General features: G+C 35.9%; 1 protein-coding gene across 6 annotated transcripts in view; it reads right to left on the reverse strand.

The window, feature by feature from the left end:
- Positions 1-3,949: 3,949 nt before the first annotated feature.
- LOC111145848 (polypyrimidine tract binding protein 3) overlaps positions 3,950-25,258 on the reverse strand; it is a 115,872-nt gene continuing 94,563 nt past the window's right edge. For 5 of the 6 annotated variants that reach the window (XM_022501117.1, XM_022501123.1, XM_022501119.1 and 2 more), the window contains 7 exons: positions 16,496-16,573; positions 13,745-13,884; positions 13,471-13,504; positions 10,867-10,959; positions 9,313-9,529; positions 6,122-6,199; positions 3,950-5,974 (listed from right to left, as the gene is read on the reverse strand). In XM_022501117.1, the coding sequence (XP_022356825.1) occupies positions 5,842-5,974; positions 6,122-6,199; positions 9,313-9,529; positions 10,867-10,959; positions 13,471-13,504; positions 13,745-13,884; positions 16,496-16,573 (773 nt within the window). In that variant the 3' untranslated portion in view covers positions 3,950-5,841. The remainder of the gene's footprint in view (positions 5,975-6,121; positions 6,200-9,312; positions 9,530-10,866; positions 10,960-13,470; positions 13,505-13,744; positions 13,885-16,495; positions 16,574-25,258) is intronic. The other variant, XM_022501121.1, reaches the window with a different exon arrangement.

Here is a 25,258-nt window from a genome sequence, read left to right on the forward strand (position 1 = left end):
AAAATAGAACTTTTTCTCTAAGGAAAAGAAGTATCTGGCAGCTGGTAACTATTGTTACCTTTTAATTAAAACGAACACAAACCTGGTCTGAGATCACACCTCATGTTTCAAATTTATGTATACTAATCCTATAGGGAAGCTAAAAACTGAACTGGAAAAAGTGTTCCAACTCTTGTTTGGCAACTGAGCTTAGACAAAGAGCGTGTTTATGGGGGGTGGGAAGAGACAGATACACAGGGAGAGAAAGAACTCACACAGTCTGTCAACGTGTACTTGTATTAAAGGGAGAGGGCCACAGAAGAAGTTGACTGTAGGACAATTAGAAAAGCACTTTGCTTCTCAAAATAAAATCACTCCTTAATTAAAAGAGGGTGTTAGCAGACTTGGGGCTTTATCAGTTTTTAAAGTATGAATACATGCTTGCTATTCCCTCTAACTATGACAAGTTTAGATGGATAGCTATGAAAAAGAAAAGAAAGTATGACATCATTAGAATTACAGGTAAGACAAGAGGAAACCCAAAGTACAGACACAAGAACACAGAAAATTTTAAGAGAGTACAGATGTCATGACATTTATTAAAAGGCATGCTACAATGCTATACTTGTTAGGAAAAGAGATTAGAGATTATCAAGTAATAGCAAATATACAAACTGAACGAAAATGGAATATACTATAGAGTACAGAAGCTTGAATTAACCATGCACTACACATTTAGAAAATATGTTTTTTAATATTTTATCTTCTCTTTGCATTTATAACATAATTCACTTAAACAATCACAGAATCCTTTTCTTCCAACACCACAAACTGTGTTACAAATGAAAGCTGGTACTGCTGCTTATCAAAATATACAAGACAATTGATGTTTTGTATAAAACCACTTTATATGTTAACTTGTTCCCAAAAACCTTTTTTTTTTCTTTTTTGGCCTGGTTAAAAAAAACGTTGTTACAAATATTTACAGCATTTTCTTCTCTTAGATGAACATTCTTATAAACTGAAAAAGGGAATTTTATGAACAGACCACATAAAACACAAGACAATGTCAGAGGCTCCTAGCTGTGCTATTTTTGTTTTACTTAAATACAGTACTGAAAATGCCCATCAAACCCTTGTCATCCTAATCCATTCTGTTCACATTTATACTCCCATTTTCTCTAAGTAGTCTATTCACCAACAGGAAATAGAAAGTAAAGGCTGCTTTGCACTGGGTCTTCTTACAGAAAGGAGCTTGGGAAAAAATGCTTAATGAGAGGAGTTAAAACCAGAACAGTAAGTCTTCTTTGGTCAGAGCAATGAGGTGACATTTTGATGCAAAACTTTGCTTGGTCAGCAACCTATAATTAGTACTTTCTGAATGTGGGATGAATTTTTAAAAGATCTGGTTAATAATGGTAAGGGGGGAAAAGGCCAGAGTGTTTTTTTTTAAATGACATCAAAAATATCTATTTAAATATTTGTTAATACAACTACTACATAGATTTAAAAACTGAAAATAACACAACAAAATCTGTTTACAGTGCTGACTTAAGCTTCCTATACGCAGCTTTCAATCATGACTATTATCACCAAGGTCACTGGACCAGACAGATATCCCTGTTCTCTGGAACATATGCTTCAGGTTACAAAAACTAAAATGACTACCACAAAGATGTAGAGCAGCTCATTCTTGGACCTGCACAATGCTATAGAATGAATATTATGTGATAAAGGCAAAAGTGTAACTGAGATTTCATTTATACAGTTACAATTCTTTGCTTGTATGAATAGTCTGTGGGATAACATTCTTTTAAAACTATATAGTACGTATTTCCTGAAAACCAGAATACTGATACTACCTTAGTCTCAAATAGGAAGAAAAGGTCAATTAAGACTACTGAAGAAGGCACATAAACTTTGGTCCTGTTTTGTTTTCCTCCCTCTATAAAACTCCCCAAACTTTTTAGTAATTTTCTACTTTTAAACCATTCATAACTAACTGTTAGAATTTGCTGTGAAAAAAAGACTGCAAATAGTCTTACAGATAACAACACAGCTCTTTTGAAGGACAGTTGAGTTCTATCTTCTTTAAAGGAAAACTTTTGTGCAATCTAAACTGTATTTCTTGTAGCACAATAGTAGACTATTTAAAGTCTGGCAGTTTTATTCTTGTTAACAACTGATCAAGACAAAGGAAAGGCTAAGAAAAATGCTTTTACGCATAGTCATGCTGTCTTTTTGGTTTTAAAAATAGCAGTACACACTGGTTTTCAAAGAGACAGAGTGATAGTTTGGCAAACTTAGGGTTTTTAAGTGAGTCATTCAGGAAAAACACATACTTTTGAGTTTGTCATCTTTCCTCCAACAATATTTAGTGGAAACAGAAATTACATGAAAATATATTCACTATATAAATTTTGCTGCCTAATGACATGGAAGCTTTGAAAAGTTTGTATGGAAATGAACAGAGACAATAATGAGAGTTAACTTTTTATCAACTGAAGTAGAACCAATGATCATCATCCTAGGTGGTACCGAAGAAGGCATTGCTCCCAGAAGGAATTAAGCAGGCAGAAATTCAGTCTCTAAATATTGTGAGATCTGCAACTTTTAACAACACAATCAGAAACATGACTAAAAATAACTGATTACCTAGTCTTAAATAATTTATAGCATTCTATAGGAGCTATTAGGAGTTATGATACTCTCCAGTAAGTTATCAATTAAGATATTAAGATACTGGGTCATTTTTCTATTTATATCTCACACAAAACACATTTTACTGCTACACAAGTTATTAAAATCTCAAAGTAAAAATTTTTGGCATAAATTGCTACTGCTGAACGTGTACTGCTATTTTTTGAAGACCTGAATATATATACTTTGTGTAAAAGTCAAGACACTTCCAAAGTGGTAAGACAATACTCCTTAAAGTAAATAAACTTAAAAATAGGATACTATGACAGCTCAACAGCAAAAATAAACATTATTCAGAAGATACTGAATAAATGCATGCCAAAACAAAAGTACGAAGATCTAGTTTTTCTACTACCCTGATATTTTAAAATCTTTCTACAGACACTATGCCAAAACAAATACTGTAGACCTCTATAATTCAAACGGCAAATAACATATGGACGATATCCATGCACTAGAGCTAATTTCAGACCCAAATTGATGATTTCAAGCATACTATTTTAGATAAGAATATCTCTTTTCCAAATCTTAATTTGATTTTGTCAATAAATTAAAATGTATGTACTGTGCATATGTATGTACAACACAGAAGAGTGCATGTATGTATATATATTTATCTACACACACACACACACACACACACACATTCACACAAACTCCCTGAAAAGGATTCAAATGTCTCAGATTTAAAGGCCATTCCCTACTTCAAAATTACATTCAATGCTATTATGATCTCCCATCTGCTACACTGACACTGAATGCTATGAGAACCATGAATTAAATCACACAGTAATTCCTAACTCAAAGCAAACAAAATAATCCAATTTAATGTGTCACTGACAATTATAATAGTGCCTTGTATGCTTGGAAAAAAGAAGCAAATTTTCGGAGATTTCTCAAAAAATTTTTGTTTTTTTCCCCTCCCCCCTTACTCAAGTGTTTTAGTAAAAACACATTAAGTGAAAAAAATAAAAACTATATAAATGATTATGCCTATCTATTCAGTCAATGCTAAAATGGATTCATTTGAAAGGTTTCAATTTAGTGTCCTCCTTCCTATTCTATGTACCAACTACCTGTTGCTCAGTGTTGAGTGAATTCTGCCTTTTTTTTTTTTTTTTTTTTTTTTTTTAAAGATTTTATTTATTTGACAGAGAGAGAGATCACAAGTAGGCAGAGAGGCAGGCAGAGAGAGAGGGGGAAGCAAGCTCCCTGCCGAGCAGAGAGCCCGATGCAGGGCTCGATCCCAGGACTCTGAGATCATGACCCGAGTTGAAGGCAGAGGCTTTAACCCACTGAGCCACCCAGGCGCCCCCTCTGCTTTTTAATAATCTATGGTATTTCCTGTAGTCTCCAATTTTTTGAAATAATCTTTCAACATTCAAGCTAATGGTTGGAATATAGCAAAGAAATGGAAATTCTTGAAGGTGAGATGAGCTACTCTGAGGATCTAAAAACTGTAAAAAGGATGGACAAAAATGACCCCTTTACTAAACTCTGCTTCTTAAAAAAATCCGATCAAGCACTGAAAAAAATTAAAGAACGTAAAGTTTCTAATTAAAAAGAAGTAATCTTACATTATATAATCACTGAAGCAACATGAAAATGTATTCTTACACTCAACCACAGAGAGGGACAGAGTATGAAAAAGGACCCCACCTCATCATATTCCATGTAGGCAGGGCACTCAGTAATGAAGTTATAGTAACAAAGAAAAGCATGTCACTTGAGAACTGAGAAAAGCCAAGTAATCCTGAGACAAATTCTAATGAGTGAGAAAGATTAGACAAGATCCAGAAACTGAGACTGCATTTTACAGTACCAAACTGGTATGCTCTGTCAAGGACTGCACGACCACTACTGGTCACAATGTAAAGAGGCCTACAGGTGTGCACTGAGTTATTACCCAAACCATTCACCCTTCCCTACCCCATCTCTGCACCAAAGCACCAAAAATTTGAATAAAAACTATTACTTATTGAAAACCACTTAAAATTGCAATGAAAAAACTTTAAAATCCTTACCAAAACAGGGAAAGAAAAACAAAATGCTCACCAAGCCCACGATATAGCTTTCAAGATATTTAGATAAAATTCTAACCTATTATATCATAAGCACATAATAAGGCACATAATAAGAAATTAAGTAAATACACAGTAATTCTGAATAAGTATTAGAGATTATAGTGGTACAAAAAACCCTTGAGATTAATTTTTTTCTAAAATAAGACCTTACCAAAAATAACTTTTAAAAAATCTGTCAAACCATATGATAGACCTGAATATTTTCCTTAAGACTGTAAACTTTTTTTTTCTGAAAACAATTATAAAAAAGTAGTTTATAAGTAGGATTTTCTTTTTAAATTTTCCAAGATCATATTACTCAGCAAATAGTGTCATTTTGAAATTTAAACCATGATTTTTCCTAATAAAACTAATAATTATTTTGACACCTTAATAGATCTTGGATTCTATTTAATTTCCTTGGGGACAATTGAGACACTTCATTTCTCCAAATAGTTTTAAAAAATTAAAGATATGTATTATTCCAAGGAGTGTCCTACAGTGAAAAAAAGAAACCATTGAAGGAAAACATGCAAGTTTATAAATTTTCTTCCAATACAACCCAATTTGTTTGTGTATACCTATCAATATATGCTAAATAATTAATATAATTTATAAGTGAACATAATTTCCTATAGGGGTTGAACTTCTGAATCATAAAGTTAAAAACCTGGTTGTAAGTAATTTTAAAAGTCTGTATGTTTAAATTTTTCCAAAGTACAAAGGATTTTAGAAATGTTTTATAAGGCTGATCTGGACCCAAACTAAAAGAAAGTCTGTCCTCTTGAAACCTAACTTAGTACAGGGAATTAAATTATCGAAAAAAAAAAAAAAAAAAATTTTTTTCCTGAAGGTTATTTTCATAGAAACTATGGGACAAAGGAAAAACAAACCTTTGATCACATCCTGGCAAGGGGGGGAAAAATGGAAAAAAAGAAGAAAAAGAAAAGAATATCCCTTGATTTTCTGTATATACTTGAATATCAAACCAGAGTTACTTTTGTGAAAGAGGCAGAATTGGTCTTGAGCTGCTTCAGTCTATGTCTGAAGGTTTTACTGAAATTATGGTCCAGTCTTAGGAGAAAAATTCACAGAAAAATCAGATTGTAGATTTTGAGAAGGAAACTCTGAGGTGGTGATTTTCTCCAAGATCATGATTATGAAGCTCAATGAGGGCCTGGATTGCTTCTTCCACAGATCCCAACTGAATGAGTGCCATTTTGCGATCTTTTCTGAAAATAATATAAGAAACAAAAAGTATATAGAATTCAGTTTGCCTACAATTCTTCCCAACCCTCTAAAGACTTCATTAAAGTACTTTAAAAATCTGCATACCACATTAAATAATGTTAATGTATTTCTTGAAAGCACTGACTTACTGAAAGAATTTAAAAGCCTTCACTGAACATCCCGCTTCTGTGAAAAGGTTCTTCAGATCATCCACTGTGACAGAAGGGCTGTGAAAACATGAGAGAGAGCATCAACTACCTTAGCCCAAATTCTCACATGAACCAAAGATTAACTGCTACAACTGCCAAATCTCCAGAGTATCTCACATTTTAAAGACAATAAAGCCATTCAATGAAGACACGATTCGAAAGTACCCCGAAAGATGTTCAAGATTGACACATACATGTCCTCAGCAATGTATTCTGGTCTCAAATCTTTTGCATAAGATATAAGCAGGTATATAAAGAAAAAGAAGAAAAAGAAAAATGTATCTATATTTCTTTTAAAGGGATAATTACCCATATGACTGACTTCAGTAATTAACTCATGGATCTCCAAAGTTACTTCTAATATTACCAAAGTTATTTCCCAGTTCTGACTTGTTGGCTCTAGACCACCAGAGTTCTACATTTTCAAAGGCTTTTAGGGTAATTCTGAATACATGTATATGGGAACTAGGCTCTAAGGTGGGTCCCTATTATTATTGCCTCCTAGTATTCAGGACTTTAAATACTCCTTTCCCATAACAAAGAGACGTCCTCTCTAACCTTTACGGTACTGTAGAAATGACATGTTTGAATTCTAAGGCTGAGAAACATTCTAATTCCCATCCTGCCCTCCTTGAATTATTAGCTTTGGAAGAAACCAGCTACCATTTCATGGGGACGCTTGAGCCAAATGGAGAAGACCATGTGGCAAGGAACTGAGGCTGCCTGTCAGCAACTAAGGGCGTAAGTAAGTTAACTACTTGGGAGGTGGATCCTCTGGCCCCAATAAAGCCTTCAAATTTACAAGAGACTCTTAATCAAACAACCCAGCTAAGCCATTTCAGGATTCCTGGCTCTTAGTAACAATATGAGATAATAAACATTTACTATTTTGATAAGCTGTTAAGTTTTGGGGAAGTCTGTTATGTAGCAGTAGATAACTAATACAGTGGCCTATCACATAAGGGTCAACTGACTAAATTATTCTAACACAGCAGTTTTCCTCTTTCACTAATTTCTTATGAGATGATTTAACTGCCATAATGTCTTAAGAAGACTGTATTTCATCTCATGACAGACAGTAAGGATGGCATGGTAGAACAATGACTGGATCTGCAGGGAGACAGATCTATGTTCACACTCTATTTCTCATTCATTGGTATATGACTCTGAGTAAGGTACTTAAACTGAGACTCTCAGTTTCACTGATAAATGAAACTAATGACTTGACTATGCATGGATTGACAGAGACAGAATAGTCGTTACCAGGGACTGGGGTATAGAGGGAAATGGGGAATTATTGTTCAACAGGTAGAGAGCTCCAGTTTGGGATAATGACAAGATCTGTAGATGGGACAGATGTGATGGCTATACAACAGGAATACAAAATGTGAATGTACACTGAACAGCACATTCAAAAATGATTAAGATGATCAATTTTATGATATATATATATCTTACACATTAAAAAAAGGTTATTATATGGAGATTAAATGAGGTAGCACATGTAAGTTACCAGCATGGTGCCCAGAATGTGGCAGACGTTCAAAAACATATGAATGTCCTTTCCCTCTTCTGCCTACACGTCTTTTGTATGTTGTAACTGAGACCAGTCCCTAGATAATGTATTTAAGAAGGTAACAATGACAGGAGTCTGTCTTGGTATCTAAGTATGTTGTTCCTCTACCTGACTCCATAATGATTAGCTGCTACATTTCTAAGTCCATGTAATCTCGAGTTTTTCCTTAAGTGACTCCTCCAGTTTCCTATCTGGCATGAGGTTTGAGCTGCTGTCCAGTTCAGATTCAAGGTTCCTTCAGGTAGCCTAACCAGAGACTAGCTGGCAGCCTAAGCATTCCACATTATTTTGAGTGGTTATTTTCTATTCCTATTCATCCCCATTCTCATTCTCAATAATGTTCTAGAATTGCACCCTTCTCCATTCCCTCAGTCTTTCAATTTCCACTCACACGGGCATATACAAGCATATCCCACAGCTTTTACCCTACCCTCTCCAAAGTTCATTCCCTCTTCATGTATTAGAATAAGTTATACACAACTGCCATCTTCAAAGGTCAAGGATTTCAAGAATTAGATCAAGGATTACAAGATGCTTTCTATAAAGGGCCACACAATGGTCACAGAGTCTCTGCTGCAACTATTCAGCTATCCTGTTGTAGCTCAAAAGCAACCAGACACTATATAAATGAATGAGTGTGGTTATCTGCCCTGAAACCATTTTTGGAAGGTGAAATTTGAATTTTATATAGTTTTCTCAAATCACAAAATACTTCTCTTTTGCTTCCCACCCCCCCCCAACCATTTAAAAATGTAAAAATCAATTTTAGCTCACAGGCCATATAAAAACACATGGATTTGGCTTGTGGGCTGTAGTTTGCTAATCCCTGAGTTAGAAGATAAGTAAAGAACAAGTCTACTACAACACTGTTTAACAAAGAGTGGTCACAATAAAGTAATTTTTAGCTTTTAAGTAATTAACACATACATGGCTTTAACAATTTTTTTCATATATATGGCTTTGCAACTTGTAGATAAATACTAGAAACTTCATTTTCCCCATATTTTTAGACACAAAGGATTTGATTTTCCTATGCTCGTTAATCCTTTAATTCTATACAAAGAGATGAACAAGTATGTACCAATGGAATATTTCCATACAAACTTTTCTTTAGAAAAGATTTGTTTATTTATTTTAGAGAGACAGTACAAGCTGAGAGAGGGGCAGAGAGAGGGAGACAAGCAGACTGCACCCCTCCCCACACTGAGTGTGGAGCTCGATGCAGGGCTCAATCCCAGGACCCTGAGATCATGACCTGAGCCAAGAGGCAGATGCCCAACCACTGAGCCACCCAGGTGTCCCTGCACAAACTTATTTTAATGCCTTTTTAAAACTGAGAGGTAACTAGTTGCTAATTCCCTATATGGAAAGAAATTTTACCTTTCACTTTTAGAGTGTATGACTAAAGATATACCTTAAGACATGATGGCAAATAAACCATGTCACAAGAAATTAATGACTAGGATAATTGCTACATTAGAATAATTTCAGAGTTTCTACCTCTCTCAAAACATAATTAATCATCTAAATGAATAATAAATAATTAGGTACATACGGAATGTTGGAAAGATGCAGGGTAGCTGATGGTGGAAAGATATTCTGGAAGTTTTTAGAGCCAGGTTTTTTAAAGCGATGCAAAGGACTATTGCTAAAATCCTTAGTTAGACCTTGGTCTTCTTGTCCCTCTCGAGGAAGCTGAACTGCCTGATGTTTGGACAGTGTAGCGCGAAGTACTTTTCCATAAAGTCTCTGTCCACTCAGGTGGTTCATTGCTGGCATATAGGAAGAAAATAAGAAAAGTCTGGGTATTAAGATAGAGTCACTGTAAAATTTGTCTAAATTATCATAAATTCCTTTTATTTAGTCACTTAAGATTATATTGCCAGTTATGAGGGTTAAAAGGGTTTTAAATTAAAAAACTCTTACATACAGAAATGTATTAAATGACTTTACTTGACTATAATAGAAGAGAGGGAATCTTTAAAAAATAATCATCTTCTTAGCAGAGTGCTAGAGAGTTCCATAGTGCAGAGAACATAACAAGTGCTCAGGAAATGGTTACTGAATAAAGGTAGTTTACTCTCAAGCAACAGTTTTTTTTTTTGTTTTTTTTTTTTTTTTAAGTGCCTAACATGGCGCTTGAACTCACAAACTTCAGATCAAGAGTCGCATGTTCTACCAACAGAGCCAGCCAGGTTCCCCTTGGGAACACATTTTTTTTTTTTTTAAATTAAAAAATCTAAGTAGTGATTTTTTTATAAAGATTTTATTTATTTATTTGACACAGAGAGAGAGAGAGAGATCACAAATAGGCAGAGAACCAGGCAGAGAGAGAGAGAGAGGGAAGCAGGCTCCCCGCTGGGCAGAGAGCCTGATGCTGGGCTCGATCCCAGGACCCCAAGACCATGACCTGAGCCGAAGGTAGAGGCTTAACCCACTGAGCCACTCAGGCACCCCAGTTAAGTAGTAATATTTTTAACAGCCACTTTAACAATGAACAATAAGACCACAGAATGCCATTTTCTTGCACTATCATTAAGAAGTTTGCACAAACTTTTAAGTCATGAAATAACTGCAGAAAACTTAATTTGGAAGAAAAACAAATAAATAAACGAACAAAAATTAAATAAAACAAGTTGCATTTATTAGTTTACATTTAATGGAAAAATCTAGAGTCAAAGTTCTTTTTATTCACTTATTTGTCAGAGAGAGAGAGAGAGAGAGAGCACAAGCAGGGGGAGCGGCAGGCAGAGGGAGAAGTGGACTCCCCACTGAGCTGGGAGCCGGATGTGGAACTTGATCCCAAGACCCTGATATCATGACCTAAGCCAAAGGCAGATGCTTTACCAATTGAGCCACCCAGGTGTCCCTAGAGTCAAAGTTCTAAACATCAACAATATTTTCAAATAGATGAATGAACTTCAGACTTCAAACAGTAATAAGTATTTTTAAATCTTAAACTATAAACAGGTCCAAATAATAATGAAGACATTTGCATAAAGAGGTACTCTTCAGTAAAATCATATTCCTACTACCTATAAGTTTATTTTATAGGAAAATCCACATACAAAAGGGGCAGGTTATCATTACTATTATTAATCGTCAGTACCTAGCTGAGCTTGACTCGCATCTGCCATCTGAACCAAAGCATTTTCTTTCTTATTAAACATAATCTTCACTCGATGTACATCACCATATACTCCTAATTGAAAAGACAAAAACAATTTTATTAAAAATCTTAATGCCTGACTGTGTAATGTTTAATATTACAAATACATTTAAAGAAGGCTTCTTTTCTCATCTTATATATATTCTCTGGGCAATTCCACACATGTGAACCCAAATTTGTATCTCTTCTATTTCAGATCTTTTAATCTACTCAATCAATCATTTTCACTTGGATGTCCCATAAACACTTCAAATTTAGTACATCCCAAACAGATTCATCTCCTCTTTCTTCTCCCTGCTTCCAGTGTTCACTAACTCTGCTAATAAATATTATCATCATTCACATATTCAGACACTTGGGAGTCATCTTTTAATTTCTCCCTTTCCTTAAAATTTTACATCTGATCAATCACCAGTACCCATTGACTTTATGGCCTAAATTATCTCTTACATTTGTCTACTTCTTCCCATCCTCATTACCATCAAAACTGCCATCATCATTTCACACCTGAACTATCCTAATAGCCTTCTAACTGACCCCAATTCCTGTCTTCCCCAAAGTGGATCCCATATTCCGAAGGACTGGCAAAATGATTCATTGGGATGTAGGGGGAAAATAATCAAACTCATATTTATACTGATTTGCTTATATGAGCCAATATGAAAAACTACACCTTACTAATTTTTAATATATACATGACATTACAGGCAGAAATTTCTATAAGAAGAATATTCTCTCTTTTTAAAATTCAGTATACCAAAATACATTGCAGTTTATATGCGACAGTGTATCACCAATATAATAAAAATAAGAACCTTAAGCGAGTAGCACCATGATCATACTTTGTAATGTGATGAGAGAATAACTGAAAATCTTCAAGGCACACAAGAGTGCTGGTTATCTTGTGGGCAAGCACCTAAGAGCAACTGAACTTAGATTTAAAACAAAAAGACAAGCATTCCAAACATGCTGTCCTTCTTAGAAATGGTGAGTATCTGAAACAAATATTCTTTAAAAAATAACATACAATTTGAAAGCCGAGGGTGACATTTTTTTAAACGAATAAGAAATTAGCTTTTAGAAAGAATGTACTTTAGCTATTAAAGAGACATGTGAAAATTTATCATTAATATCTAATTTTGTTATTGAAAATTACATGAACGTGTCATGAATAAAAACTTCCAAAGTAATTCCAATGAGTATGAGGGATCTCTGTGGGGTGATGGAAATGTTCTAAAACTGGACTGTGGTAAAGAGTGTAAAACAATGTAAATTTACTAAAAATCAATGATGTAATAATACCTGAAGCAGGTGAACTGTAGGATTATAAATTCTATCTCAAAAAGACTGTTTAAAAATTCAATTATCCACTCAAAATTTTGAAACAATTTTCCATCCTAATAAAACTTCCAAATAAAGAGTACCAGTGAGTTTTAAACCCATCTGCTTAAAAAAATTCTAATGCCAACAGTTTTCGACATCAACCAATTTAACAAGAGAAAAAATGGAGCTTCTCTAGGTACGTAAAACAAAAGTAAGTGGATTAGACTGAAATATTAGTATCATACTTAATTAGGCACAGTGACAATGAAACATTTCCACTAAAATCACTTGTCTTTATGAGCTATCTTTCTTAGTTATGACAAACATTAAGATCAAGTACTAAAATAAAGTGAATTTGGAATCATCCAGGAATACTAAATCAAAATGGAAAAGATTTTTGAAAATAACAAAGCATGTTAAATCATACTTCTCACTATATGTTAGTTTTTTATGAAAATTTTCATCAGTAAAAAGCTTTAAAATGCTGACTTATTGTATTACTTATTGTATTGCTCTTATATTTGTACATATTATACTGTACATGAGTACAGTGAAAGATGGATAAAGTTTATAAATAATCATATATAAGTTAGGAGTACATGCTAATTTTTTTTTTTTTTTAACTGAGAGAAGAACATATTAGAAGGTCTGGAGACCTTTTAAAACCTCAATCTCATTTTTTAAAACTTGAATTTCATCTGACCTCTTGCCTGCTTTAAACTATTCAATGGTTTCCCACTGTTCTTAGGTTCAAAATCAAGCTCCTTAATTTAGTTTATAAAGCTCTTCCTATGACCTTGCCCATATTGCACATGTGCCTCCCCTATACTTTCCACTGGGGGGGGGGGGGTTCCTTCACTTCCATGTTCTAGGAGCCCTTTCATCTACTGCTAGTATCTGGGAAATGACACTTGCCCTTTCTTTCTGGCTAGCTAATGCTTACTCATTTTTCACAAGTCAGCTTAACTATCATTTCTTTTGGTACACCATCTTTGATTCCCTCAGCTAGGTTAGGTCTCCCATCTCCATGTTCCCATTACAATCTCTATTTCCCTTTTTATAAAACTCTACTGTAACTGTAATTACTAAGTCTTACTTCCTATTCTACCCTCAGTGTCAAATACACTACTTGGCACATAGAGATAACTGATAAATATTACTGAATGATGAAATATATTTAATCCACACCACAGACATCAAAAAGAGCAAAGAAGAACTTACCAAACAGGATAAAAAGCCCATGTGGTGTGATAAGCTGTTTGAAAAGGATAACACAAATTATAAGTGTCCAAGTAAAAATTTAAAGGAAGTTTACCTGTAAAAACAGCAGTTGACTTTGTTTAAAGCATTGATTTTATATTTTCCTATATATACTAGTGATAAACTTTAATAAAAATCCTTGAAACAAACGTAAACATTTTCATTTGAATATAACCCCACTCCCTACTATTCCGCTGCCTAAAAGACTAAAATTATATAATACTTTCAAACTCACATCAGGATTGAGATTGGTGACAAGCAGAACAGAATTTCCTGGTATACCACCAGCCCCAGGAATAGCCATCCTTCCAGTGACAGCAGAGGAGGTGATTGTGAGAGGGCCCAGAGCTCCAGGAACAGCTGGGACTGATAATCCTTTTTAAAACATCAAAAGCATTTCATATATTGGTTATCTGGGGAATTACAACACTGGATATATCTTAAGTAAATAAATGAAGATGAAAGCAAAAATATAGAAGAAAATGTGTCAAATCTACCATAAGGATATCAAAGGCCAGTTTCCTGCCCTACAGAGTTAGTCTAGGAGTCAAGTTCCTTATTCTTTGACATCATCATACTCTGTATTATTTGTAACACAATGTTTTGCAGTGCAACAGAATTCACTAGTCTTAAAGCCATGAGGCTTCTGGAGGGTATATCAACTGCAAGTATTCCTTTTCTTGAAAGAGATACATTCTAGCACATCCCTATAGGGTAGGTGTAGTTTTTCATTTGGTTTCTACCAAAAAATAAAAATAAAATATTTTTAATATTTTGTTTATTCATTTGAGAGCGAGAGAGACAGAGAAGAAGCAGGGGGATAAGGCAGAGGGAGAGGGAGAAGCAGACTTCCAATAATACTGGAATACTGACACTACACATTATGCTTAAAATAACACACTTTTCAGAAGTGTCCCACTTCTGACACTGTTTCAGAAGGTCCCACTATTTGTGTTCTCAGCTTAACTAAGGTAAAATCTCTAGTTTATGTAAAATGAACCAGTTCCTTAATGATATTTATTGATTCTTTAAGCTCAAAATTCCTTATTATAGAGTCTGACCACTTTGCCACAAATCACATAATTAAGCTGCAACATAGTTTACTTCAGACTATTCGGCTTGACAATCTAATAAGGTCATTACTATCATTGTCCTGCTGAGCTTTAAAACTCTACAGACCACTTTCTCAGGCTGGATACTTTTCCATGAAATCTTTATTCAGTGGTCTTTCACATGGCTTCTTCCCATATCCCTCCAATCCAACTCTGCAACTTCTGAATAACTTTTGTAGATTTATTCTATATCACCAACAGTACAATTTGGCTACACCAAGTGTGTAGTGTGTATCTATCCCCCTACTAAAGCTTAAGTCTTAGCAACTCAGGAGTCCCCTTTATGCCATTTTTTCTCCTTCTTAATGTCTATAGTGATTTACACATAGTGTGTGAAAAAGAACTATCTAAAATGAAGGAAACCTTACATCACTACTTCTAAATGTTTATCAATTAAACTTTGGGGAGCTTCAAATAAATAAAAATAATGTATAATGCCTCCATTTTAATGGAATAGGTAGAATATTCATTTAATTAGACATACATTAAGATGACTTATAACCACCAAAAACATAAAACTTAAATGTCAACCTTATTATTCTTTCCCTTTTAGTCACATGTCATACTCTCCATCAGAGAGTACTTAAAATTCCCAAAATTGGAGGGACAGAAATGTAAAGATTAGTACAGAAAGGATCTATGTTGCAATTTAAAACAGAGTTATACTCATTAATCAGTTGGAAACTGGAAATGTAATAAGTACACCAGGATTAACACTGTATCACTTTTAATCAGCAACCTCCGTGTTTTCTTTAGGCACTGGAGACAAAACCATAAAGTAATTTTTCTTCTTTTCCTTAAGTTATGATCAAATTCATTTCACTTACTATTTGGAAGAGTGAGAAGTCATTATCAAAATATTAACCAACTGCTATCTCTTAATTATCTCTATTAGCTAAAAACTATATATCCCCTACTACAAGCAGCATGTGTACTCTCTATGGCAATCCTCTGAAACTATCAGTGACATAAAAAAGGATTTACAAATATGCTGTATAGTAAATATTTATTAATTTGCATATTTACTGGGGTACCTAGGTGGCTCAGGCTATTGGGTGTTTGCTTTTGGCTCAGGTCATGGTCTCAGGTTCTTGGGATTGAGCCCTGCATTGTGCTCCCTGCTCAGTGTGGAGTCTGCTTCTCCCTCTGCCCCTCACCCCAGTCATGCTCTTTCTCTCTCTCTCCCTCTCTCAAATAAATGAATAAAATCTTTTACAAAAATAACTGAAGTGTTTACTGACTGCATAGAATGTACTGAATGCCATCAAAGGCATTAAGAACACAAATTAAGTAAGACACAGGTCTGTCCAACATTTGGACAATTGATAAGCTTATCAGCAAAGACATAAGCAGTTTATACATTTTATACAGGAATTTAAAGGGCAAATGTAAGGTTACTTAATACAGTCAACCTATCATAATCTGTACCAATAATATAAATGATACAGAACATACACTGGAACCTGGGGGGCTGGAAATGGAACCACAGGGAATTATTCATAAGGACAAGGAAGCTGAGCATCATATGATGAGCCACTTTTTTTTTTTTTTTTAAGATTTTATTCATTTTATTTGTTAGAGAGAGAGCACAGACACGGAGAGCAGCAGACAGAAGGAGAAGCAGGCTCCCTGCTGAGCAGAGAGCCCAGTGTGGGACTCAATTCCAGGACTCTGGGATCATGACTTGAGCCAAAGGCAGACGCTTAACCGACTGAGCCACCCAGGAATCCCTACGATGAGCCACTTCTATGGTTGATATACATAACCCTTTTATTGTAAATCCTTCGAATATGGTGCTATTTTTCATCTTGATAAGTTCCTAGAACATATAGATGATGACAAAGCCATTTCAAATTCAACTTTAAAAAAATCACCTGTAGCTTGATGAAATCCAATGGCTGGGGCAAATCCAGCTGCCCCTGCATAGGGTGAAGAAATTATACCTGGTGCACCTAGTGGGGGAAGAGAAGCTAAAGTAAATAATTCTACCTCTATAAATATGGTTATCAAAGCAATATAAAAAAACCTCAAGATGGTATATTATTCATAAAGAGATACTGTTAAGATTTGTTCAACAGGTGCTTCTTAATGTATACGTAAAGAGCCTCTGCCCCTTCTAGAGACTAACCCCTTTCAGCTGGGTCCGAGGTTCACGAGTCCAGCTTTGCTGTTTAGTTTTGTGTTACTGGTTATTTCATTTTCATTTTTTTAATTTTGTTACTGAGGTTGAGAGCCCTTATTGAGAGCACAGTTTCTCTGTGAAAAATGTCAAATATTTATTAAAATGTACTGTACCTAGAGAGTACTGTTTTGATGAAAAGAAATACGAAATTAAAATCCCTGTTTTTGAAAGGCTTACAAACAAAAAATATAAATTATTGGAGATTTATATACTGAGGATCTAGTGGTTTAAACACAAAATACTATAAGTGGTCTAAGAAGGGATCACAGAGGATCCACTGTGATTGTTTGAAGGTTTCTCAGGAGATAAAACCTGAGCTGGACATGATGTAATTGAAAAGCACAGTGCTTAGTGTATCCCAGATGCCAAACAAATGCTGGTATCCTTCCCTTTCCTTTCAGAAGCCTGGTGACTATGCACCAGCAACAGAAACAGGAGTTAGTTCCAACAGGAGGAATCAATACTAGTAGGAAACAATTTGGTTTTGGACATGTCAAGATTGAGGTGATGGCAAGACACAAGTGGAAATAAGCAAATTCAGAAATTAACTAGTGTTAAGACACAGATTCATAAATCATCTATGTAGAAACAAATGTGAAAACCACATGAATGAGAGTTCTACTAAAAATGACAAGGATGGGGTGCCTGGGGTGGCTCCACTGGTTAAGGGTCTGACTCATGATTTCAGCTCAGGTCAAGATCTCAGGGTCCTGAGATCCAGCCCCACATGCTGGATGGAGCCTACTTAAGATTCTCTCTGGCCCTCTCCTTCTGCTGCTCCTCCCTACTCCCCCTCCCTCCTGCTTGAGCATGCACCCTAAGAAACACATACATACAAGAGAAGACAAAAAATGGAGAGTTAAAAATAGAACCTGGGGGGCGCCTGGGTGGCTCAGTGGGTTAATAAGCCTCTGCCTTCGGCTCAGGTCATGATCTCAGGGTCCTGGGATTGAGTCCCGCATCGGGCTCTCTGCTTGGCAGGGAGCCTGCTTTCTCCTCTCTCTCTCTCTCTCTCTCTGTCTGCCTCTCTGCCTACTTGTGATCTCTCTCTGTCAAATAAATAAATAAAATATTAAAAAAAAATAGAACCTGGGAGTAATAGTACATTTAAGTGGTAGAGGAAGGAAGAATATTTTAAGAAAAAAGAGAACAGATTTAGAAAGAAAAAACAGAACGGTGAATTATAATTTCTCAGGATCTAGAGGAATAGCATTTAAGTGGGTAGGGGCTCAATAAAAGTCAAAGAGAATGAGAAATGTAAGAAGTAAAGAAATTTTAGAACAATAGTGAGTAGTCAGATTTTAAGAGTCAAGGGGAGTGTTGCTTTTCTCTTTTTAATGAGAGGGTGATGAGCATTTTATGGGAAGAAATACGTAGGCTATATTCTCCAGAGGAGCTAAAAGCTCAAAAAGTTTATTCTCTTCTTTAAAAAGAGTTAACAGAATTCCTTAAATATGCAGTTATGATTTATTAAAATAAAGAAAATATATAGTCATTAAGAGACTTCAGGGATAGAGCAAGCAAGGAAAACTGACAATGAATGAAAATAGAAAAAATGAGGTAAGTGACAGAAGTGATGAAATAGAGGAGAAACATAACATTTACTGAAAGCACATTGTGAGTCAAGCATTCTTCTCTTGCTGAGGAAGCAGAACAAAGCAGACAAGAATCTGTTCTTGATAAACTTACATTAAGTACATTCAAGATCACAGATAAAATGATTCATTTTTAAAACAGAAATAACTATATTTAAAGCATAAAGGAAGACTTCACAAAGAAGCTTCAATATGGATATGAGTAATTACGAAAATTTACACCAGAAAGTTAAACATGAGAGATACAGCAGACTGTATTACTGTTGACAAGTATTTACTTGTCCCTTCTGTGATATACTCTGGCTAGTACTGTGACTTAAATACCACACTTGTTTTTAAGAGAAAGAGAGAGGGAGAGAGAATCCTAAGCAGGTTCCACCTGCAGCATAGAGCTGATGAGGAGCTCGATCTCACCATCCTGAGATCATGACCTAAGTTGAAATCAAGAGCTGGATGCCTAACCAACTGAGCCACCCAGGCGTCCCCAGTACCACATATTTTTATGCAATTCCCACTGCACTTAAAATCATGTGAGTACACAGATATGACATATACCACCCTCTCTACACAGAAGCTTCGAGAGGCACTATGGGTTTACACTAGCTCTCCTATTTTTTTACTCTCTGCCACAAGAATGTCACTTCTCAAATGCGGTGACACTTTCGGCCTGAGCCCTGGATACATGTGAAATACACGTGAAAGGCTGTTGCAAGAACGGATTCACAGCTGCATAAATGTCAGTAGAGTGAGAGAAATAAATGTTAATTGCTATAAACCACTGAGATGTGCGGGGGGTGAGGAGGTTTTTTTGTTTTTGTTTTTAGATTTTATTTATTCATTTGACAGAGGAGGGGGCAGGCAGAGCTCCCCTGAGCAGGGAGCTGATGCAGGTCTTGATCCCAGGACCCTGGGATCATGACCTGAACCAAAGGTAGACGTTAACCAACTAAGCTACCCAGGCGCCCCAAGGAGGATTTTTAAAACACAAAAAAACTAATAACAGATGGCTATGGGGGGGGGGGGTTGTGAGGTTGTGGGGCAGAAGACTAGTGGTAGGTTTTAGAGAAGGGAAAAAAATCTTTTTTAAATAAGGAAAGATTTTGAGGGAAGTATCACAGAATGCTAAAAATAGCAATGAAAAAAAGAATTGTCAAACAATTAACAGGGATAAATTTTAAGTAATTTCCTCCAAGTAAAATATGATTAATAAGAACATTTGTTAAAACCTGACAAAAGTGGGGCGGGTGGCTCAGTGAGTTAAAGCCTCTGCCTTCGGCTCAGGTCATGATCCCAGGGTCCTGGGATCGAGCCCCGCATCGGGCTCTCTGCTCAGCGGGGAGCCTGCTTCTCTTCCTCTGTCTGCCTACCTCTCTGCCTACTTGTGATCTCTGTCTGTGAAATAAATAAATAAATCTTTTTTTTTTTTTAAGATTTTATTTATTTATTTGACAGAGAGAGATCACAAGTAGGCAGAGAGGCAGGCAGAGAGAAAGGGGGAAGCAGGCTCCCCGCTGAGCAGAGAGCCCGATGCGGGGCTCGATCCCAGGACCCTGGGATCATGATCTGAGCCGAAGGCAGAGGCTTTAACCCACCGAGCCACCCAGGCGCCCCTAAATAAATCAATCTTTTAAAAAAAAAACAACCTGACAGAAGTATCATTGACAGTTTCCATTAATATATACTCCTCCAGTAGACACAGAAGCATTTTAGCAAAGTAACCTTTAGAGACAATGAATTAGTATCTTTATGAAAATATTATACAAACCTTTATAAAGACTCAAGATTTGAATGACCAAGAATAGATATTTTACATTTGGAAAATGTACCATCACAACAGGAATTAAGGCAATAAAAATTGTGAATATTTTTACCAATGAAATCATTTTTCAGTAATATTCTTAATAGCAAAACCCTAAAGAAAAAAGCTTAATGTCCAAATTGGAGAATGATTAAATAACTCATGAGTCACTTTCTAACCTATAAAGCCATTTAAAATATTATGAAGAGTGTGTACTACCAAAAAAAAAAGCACAACCACAGTGTTTTTTAGATAATGTGAATACAGTGGCAGATTAAATAATATAGACTATCCTTAATGCAGAAAATGCCCAATGAAAGAGTGAAAAGATCTTAAAAAAATCTAACAGCTGACAAAATGATAAAGAATAACCAGGTCAGGGGGTGTAAGGGAGGGAAGGCTGGGTGATGGACACTGGGGAAGGTACGTGCTATGGTGAGTACTGAGAATTGTATAAGACTAATGGATCACAGATCTGTACCCCTGAAACAAATAATATATCATATGTTAATTAAAAAAATAATTAAAAAAAAAAAAAGAATAACCAGGTAAAAAACCTATACCAAAAAACAGAGCTTTGGTTTTGTCAGCCTCAAAGGGTAGTAGATAAGATGCAAATTCTAGGATTGGCTCAAGGAAGGAAGTCAATAGGCGATCTTTATGGCATTAATCTAAAAGTGTATGCCTAAATAACCTACCCATCTCACCCTCAGAGAAGACTGTAAGAAAAGGTGTCTTTGTGTCTAGCAAAGAAGGAACAAAAAAATTTCTGAAAAGTTCTAACCAAATGCATTTCTGAAAAGTTCTAACCAAATGCAAGCTCTGCCAATTTGCAGCTCAAATTCACATTTCTTAGGAATCCAAAATAAAAAATAAAGTTGTGGATTTAGACTGAAATGGTCTAAATCTGCGTTTGCTCCCAAACGCAGAGCCTTTAGTGTTTCAGACAAATTCTCTCTGGAGGAGCATACCACAATCCCAAGACTCAAAGAACTCATGTAATTAATTCTCTAAGTAAAATGAATACAAGAAAGAAAGAGAGAGAGAGAGAGAAAGGAGAGGGGAGGGAAGGGAAGGGAGGGAGAGAGGAGAGGATAGGATAGGAAAGGAAAGAAGAGGGATGGAGGGAAGGAGGGAAGAAAAAAAAAATCTAACAGAGACACAAATGCTATGATTTCAGACATAAGAATTATCGGATGAGGGGCGCCTGGGTGGCTCAGTTGAGCTCAGGTCATGATCCTGGAGTCCCGGGATCCAGTCCCACATCAGGCTTCCTGCTCAGCAAGAGGTCTGCTTCTCCCTCTGACCTTAGCCCTCTCATGTTCATTCATTCTCATTCGCTCTCTCAAATAAATAAAATCTTTAAAAAAAAAATGAATTATCAGATGAAGATTTTAAATAGTACACTTGAAGAAATAAAAGATATGCCAAAAAATATCTGAAGGGCAGGAGACACTTAAAAAAAGAACAAAATAAAATTTCTAGAAATGAAAAACACAATTATTAAACTCTAAATTACTGGACAAATTTAACAACAGATTAGATTAGATTAGCAATAGCTTAGAGACCACTTGTAAGATCAAAGTTAGGCCCTAAGGAATTATCCAGAATGGAGCTTAGAGAAATAAAGAAACAGAAAATATGAAAAAGAGACACTCAAAATACAGTAAGACAGTATAACAGGTCAAATCAAAGTTCTACAAAGAAAAGAAACAGTGAGAAGGGAAAATATATGAAAAGATAATTTCTAGAACCGATAAAAGGCAACAATCCATCAAATCAAGAAGCCCAAGAAAGCTCCAATCAGAGTAAATAAATCCTTAGACACATCACACTGAAACTACAAGACATCAAAGATGAAGAAAATATCTGAAGAATAACTGGAGAGAAAAAAGCAGTAGTTTGGTTGATACAGCTGACTTTCTAAGAGCAAAAATGAAAACCAGACATCATCAAATGATTTAATACACTGACTGAAAAGAACAATAAATATACCTAGATATATATTTTATATCTAGAAATATCTAGAACTCTGTGGTAGGAAAACTATCTTTTAAAGCTGACAGCAGGGGTGCCTGGCTGCCTCACTCAGGACAGCACGTGATTCTTGATTTCAGGGTCATGAGATTGAACCCCACATTGGGTGTAGAGATTACTAAAAAACAAATTAAGCTTAAAAAAATAAAGTAAAATAAAATAAAATTGACAACAAAATAAAGACATTTTTGAACAAATGAAAACTTCAAGTATGCTACCATGGACTTCCCTAATGAATACTAGAGTATATCCTTTAGACAGAAGGTAAGTGAACCTAGATGGCATATCTGAATTGTAAGAAGGAATAAAAAGTCTACAGTCATGTATGGCTTGATCTAAGTGAATATTTATTACATAAAACAATACTAACAAATCATCAGATTAAAATAAAAAATTTTAAAACATAACAATAATATCATGAGTTAGGAAAAGGTAAAAGAAGTAAAAGGAATTAAAGTGCCCTAAAATTTTTATATTATGTAAGGAAAAGGGACAGTATCAGTTTAGATTTTAATAAAGTAAGTATGAAAGTTAAAATTCCTAGATGAGGGGTGCCTGGGTGGCTCAGTTGGCTGAGCATCTGCCTTTGGCTCAGAGCATGATCTCAGGGTCCTGGGATCGAGCCCTACATTGGCTCTCGCCTCAGGAGGGAGTCTGCTTCTCCCTCTCCCTCCCCCTGCTCGTTCTCTCTCTCTCTCAAATAATTAAGTAAAATCTTTAAAAAAGAATCCTAGGTGAAAATACAAAACAGTATCAAACTTCAAAAACAGCAGGAAAAACAGAGTAATAAATGTTAACAAATATTTTTTAAGATAGATATATTTTAATAAGAGAGACCCCATAAGTGGGGTGGGAGGGAGAGAGAGAGAGAGAGAGAGAGAGAGAGAGAGAGAAGACTCTCCACTGAGTGCAGAGCTTGATCCACGATCATGACCTGAGCAGAAACCAAGGGTCGGATGCTTAACCAACTGAGCCACGCAGGAGCCCCTATTTTGGGTCAGGCACAAACATAAGCAAATGAAAGACAAAACAACCTACCCCGCTGAAGCATAATTCTAGTAATGGAAAAAAATACAGTAAATAAGTTAACTGAAGGTAAGAAGATGACAAATACTATAGAAAGTAGAACAGGAAGAATCAGGAGTACTGAGGGAGGGCTGGTCGGGGCACGTTAAAGAAGGGAGCAAGAAGGGGCGCCTGGGTGGCTCAGTGGGTTAAAGCCTTTGCCTTCGACTCAGATCATAATTCCAGGGTCCTGGGATCGAGCCCCGCATTTCGCTCTCTGCTCAGCAGGGAGTCTGCTTCCCTCCTTCACTTTCTCTGCCTGCATCTCTACCTACTTGTGTTCTTTGTCAAATAAATAAATAAAATCTTAAAAAAAAAAAAAAAAAGAAGGCAGCATGAAGAAAATAGAGGGTATCTGAAAGAAAAGTACTCCAGACAAAGGGAAATACCCACTGGGTAATAGAAACATACCTAACATGTTTTGTAATCTGGAGGGACTGTCAGTTGGGTAAGCAGAAAGAGCAAGGGGGTGGGCATCAAAGAAAATATTAAAAAAGTAAAGTTGGAGTGAATGATATAGGGCCTTGTAATCCAACGTAAGGATTTGAGCATTTACTCTGAAGGAAACAGGAAACTGTAGAGGGCTTTCCGTCAGCATTAGACCGAAAGTTATCTAATTTACACCCAAATAAACTGTATATACATAAAAGTTGTTCTGTGAAGTTTTGACATATATATTTTTATAATTATATTTTAAATTCAATTTAGTTAATAGAAGACTATATCATTAGTTTCAGGGGTAGAATTTAGTGATTCATCAGTTGCATATAATACCTGGTGCTCATTATATCACGTGCCTTCCGTAATGTCTGTCACCCAATTACACCACCTCCCCAACCTTCTCCTTGCCCTAGCAACCCTCAGTTTGTTTTCCATAGTTAAGAGCCTCTTATGGCTTGTCTCCCTCTTTTTTAATCTTATTTTTCCCCTTCCCTAAGTTCACCTGTTTTGTTTCTTGTAATTTTTAAAGATTTTATTTATCTATCTGAGAGAGAGAATGAGTCAGCACATAAGCAGGGGGTGGGACAGAGGGAGAGGGAAAAGCAGACGGTGCTTGATCCTAGGACCCTGAGATCATGGCCTGAACTGAAGGCAGATATCTTAATGACTGTGCCACCAGACCTTTGGCTCAGGTCATGATCGTAGGGTCATGGGATCGAGCCCCATATCGGGCTCCCCACTCAGCCTGGGGAAGCCTGTTTCTCCCTCTCCCACTCCCCCTGCTTGTGTTCCCTCTCTTGCTGTCTCTGTAAAAATAATATAAACTGCCCAACTCTATTCCAAAGTGTCATACCTAAATTTTACATTGCCACCAACACTGTATGCCACTGAAATATGGTCCACATCCTTGGTACAGTAAACTTTATAAAATTTAGATATTCTAATGCGCATGCAGGACTATCTTACAGTGATTTTATTTTCCACTTCCCTGATGACTAGAGCTGTTGAGCATCTTTTCATGAGCTTGTTTCCCTTCATATACCATCTTTTGTAAAGTATCTCTTCAAATCTGTGCACTTTTTCTTTGTTTATTATTATTGACCTGTAAGTGGTCTTCATGTAACTTGATATAACTAATTTGTCTGATGTATGTGTTGCAAGGGTTTTTCTTCAAGTCTGTAGCCTGCCTTTGATTTTCTTATCTTTCAAGCATTGAAACGTTTAAGTTTCTATTTTAATTCCAGTTAGTTAACATACAGTGTAATAGTCCTTTCAGTTAATAATTAAGCAGACACTTAACCGACTGAACCACCCAGGTGCCCCTACTGAGGATTTTTTTTTTTTTAAGACTTACTTATTTACTTAATTGAGAGAGAGTTTGTGTGTGTGTGAGTGCGCATGCGTGCACAAGCGGGAGTGGCAGAGGATCCCAAGCACGCTTTATGCTGAGCAAGGAGCCCAATATGGGGCTTGATCTCACAAACCAGAATTATCATGACCTGTGCTGAAGTCAAGAGTT

This window comes from Enhydra lutris, unplaced genomic scaffold, assembly GCF_002288905.1.
Source record: "Enhydra lutris kenyoni isolate GAN:26980312 unplaced genomic scaffold, ASM228890v2 scaffoldscaffold13, whole genome shotgun sequence".
Taxonomy (NCBI): Eukaryota; Metazoa; Chordata; class Mammalia; order Carnivora; family Mustelidae; genus Enhydra; species Enhydra lutris.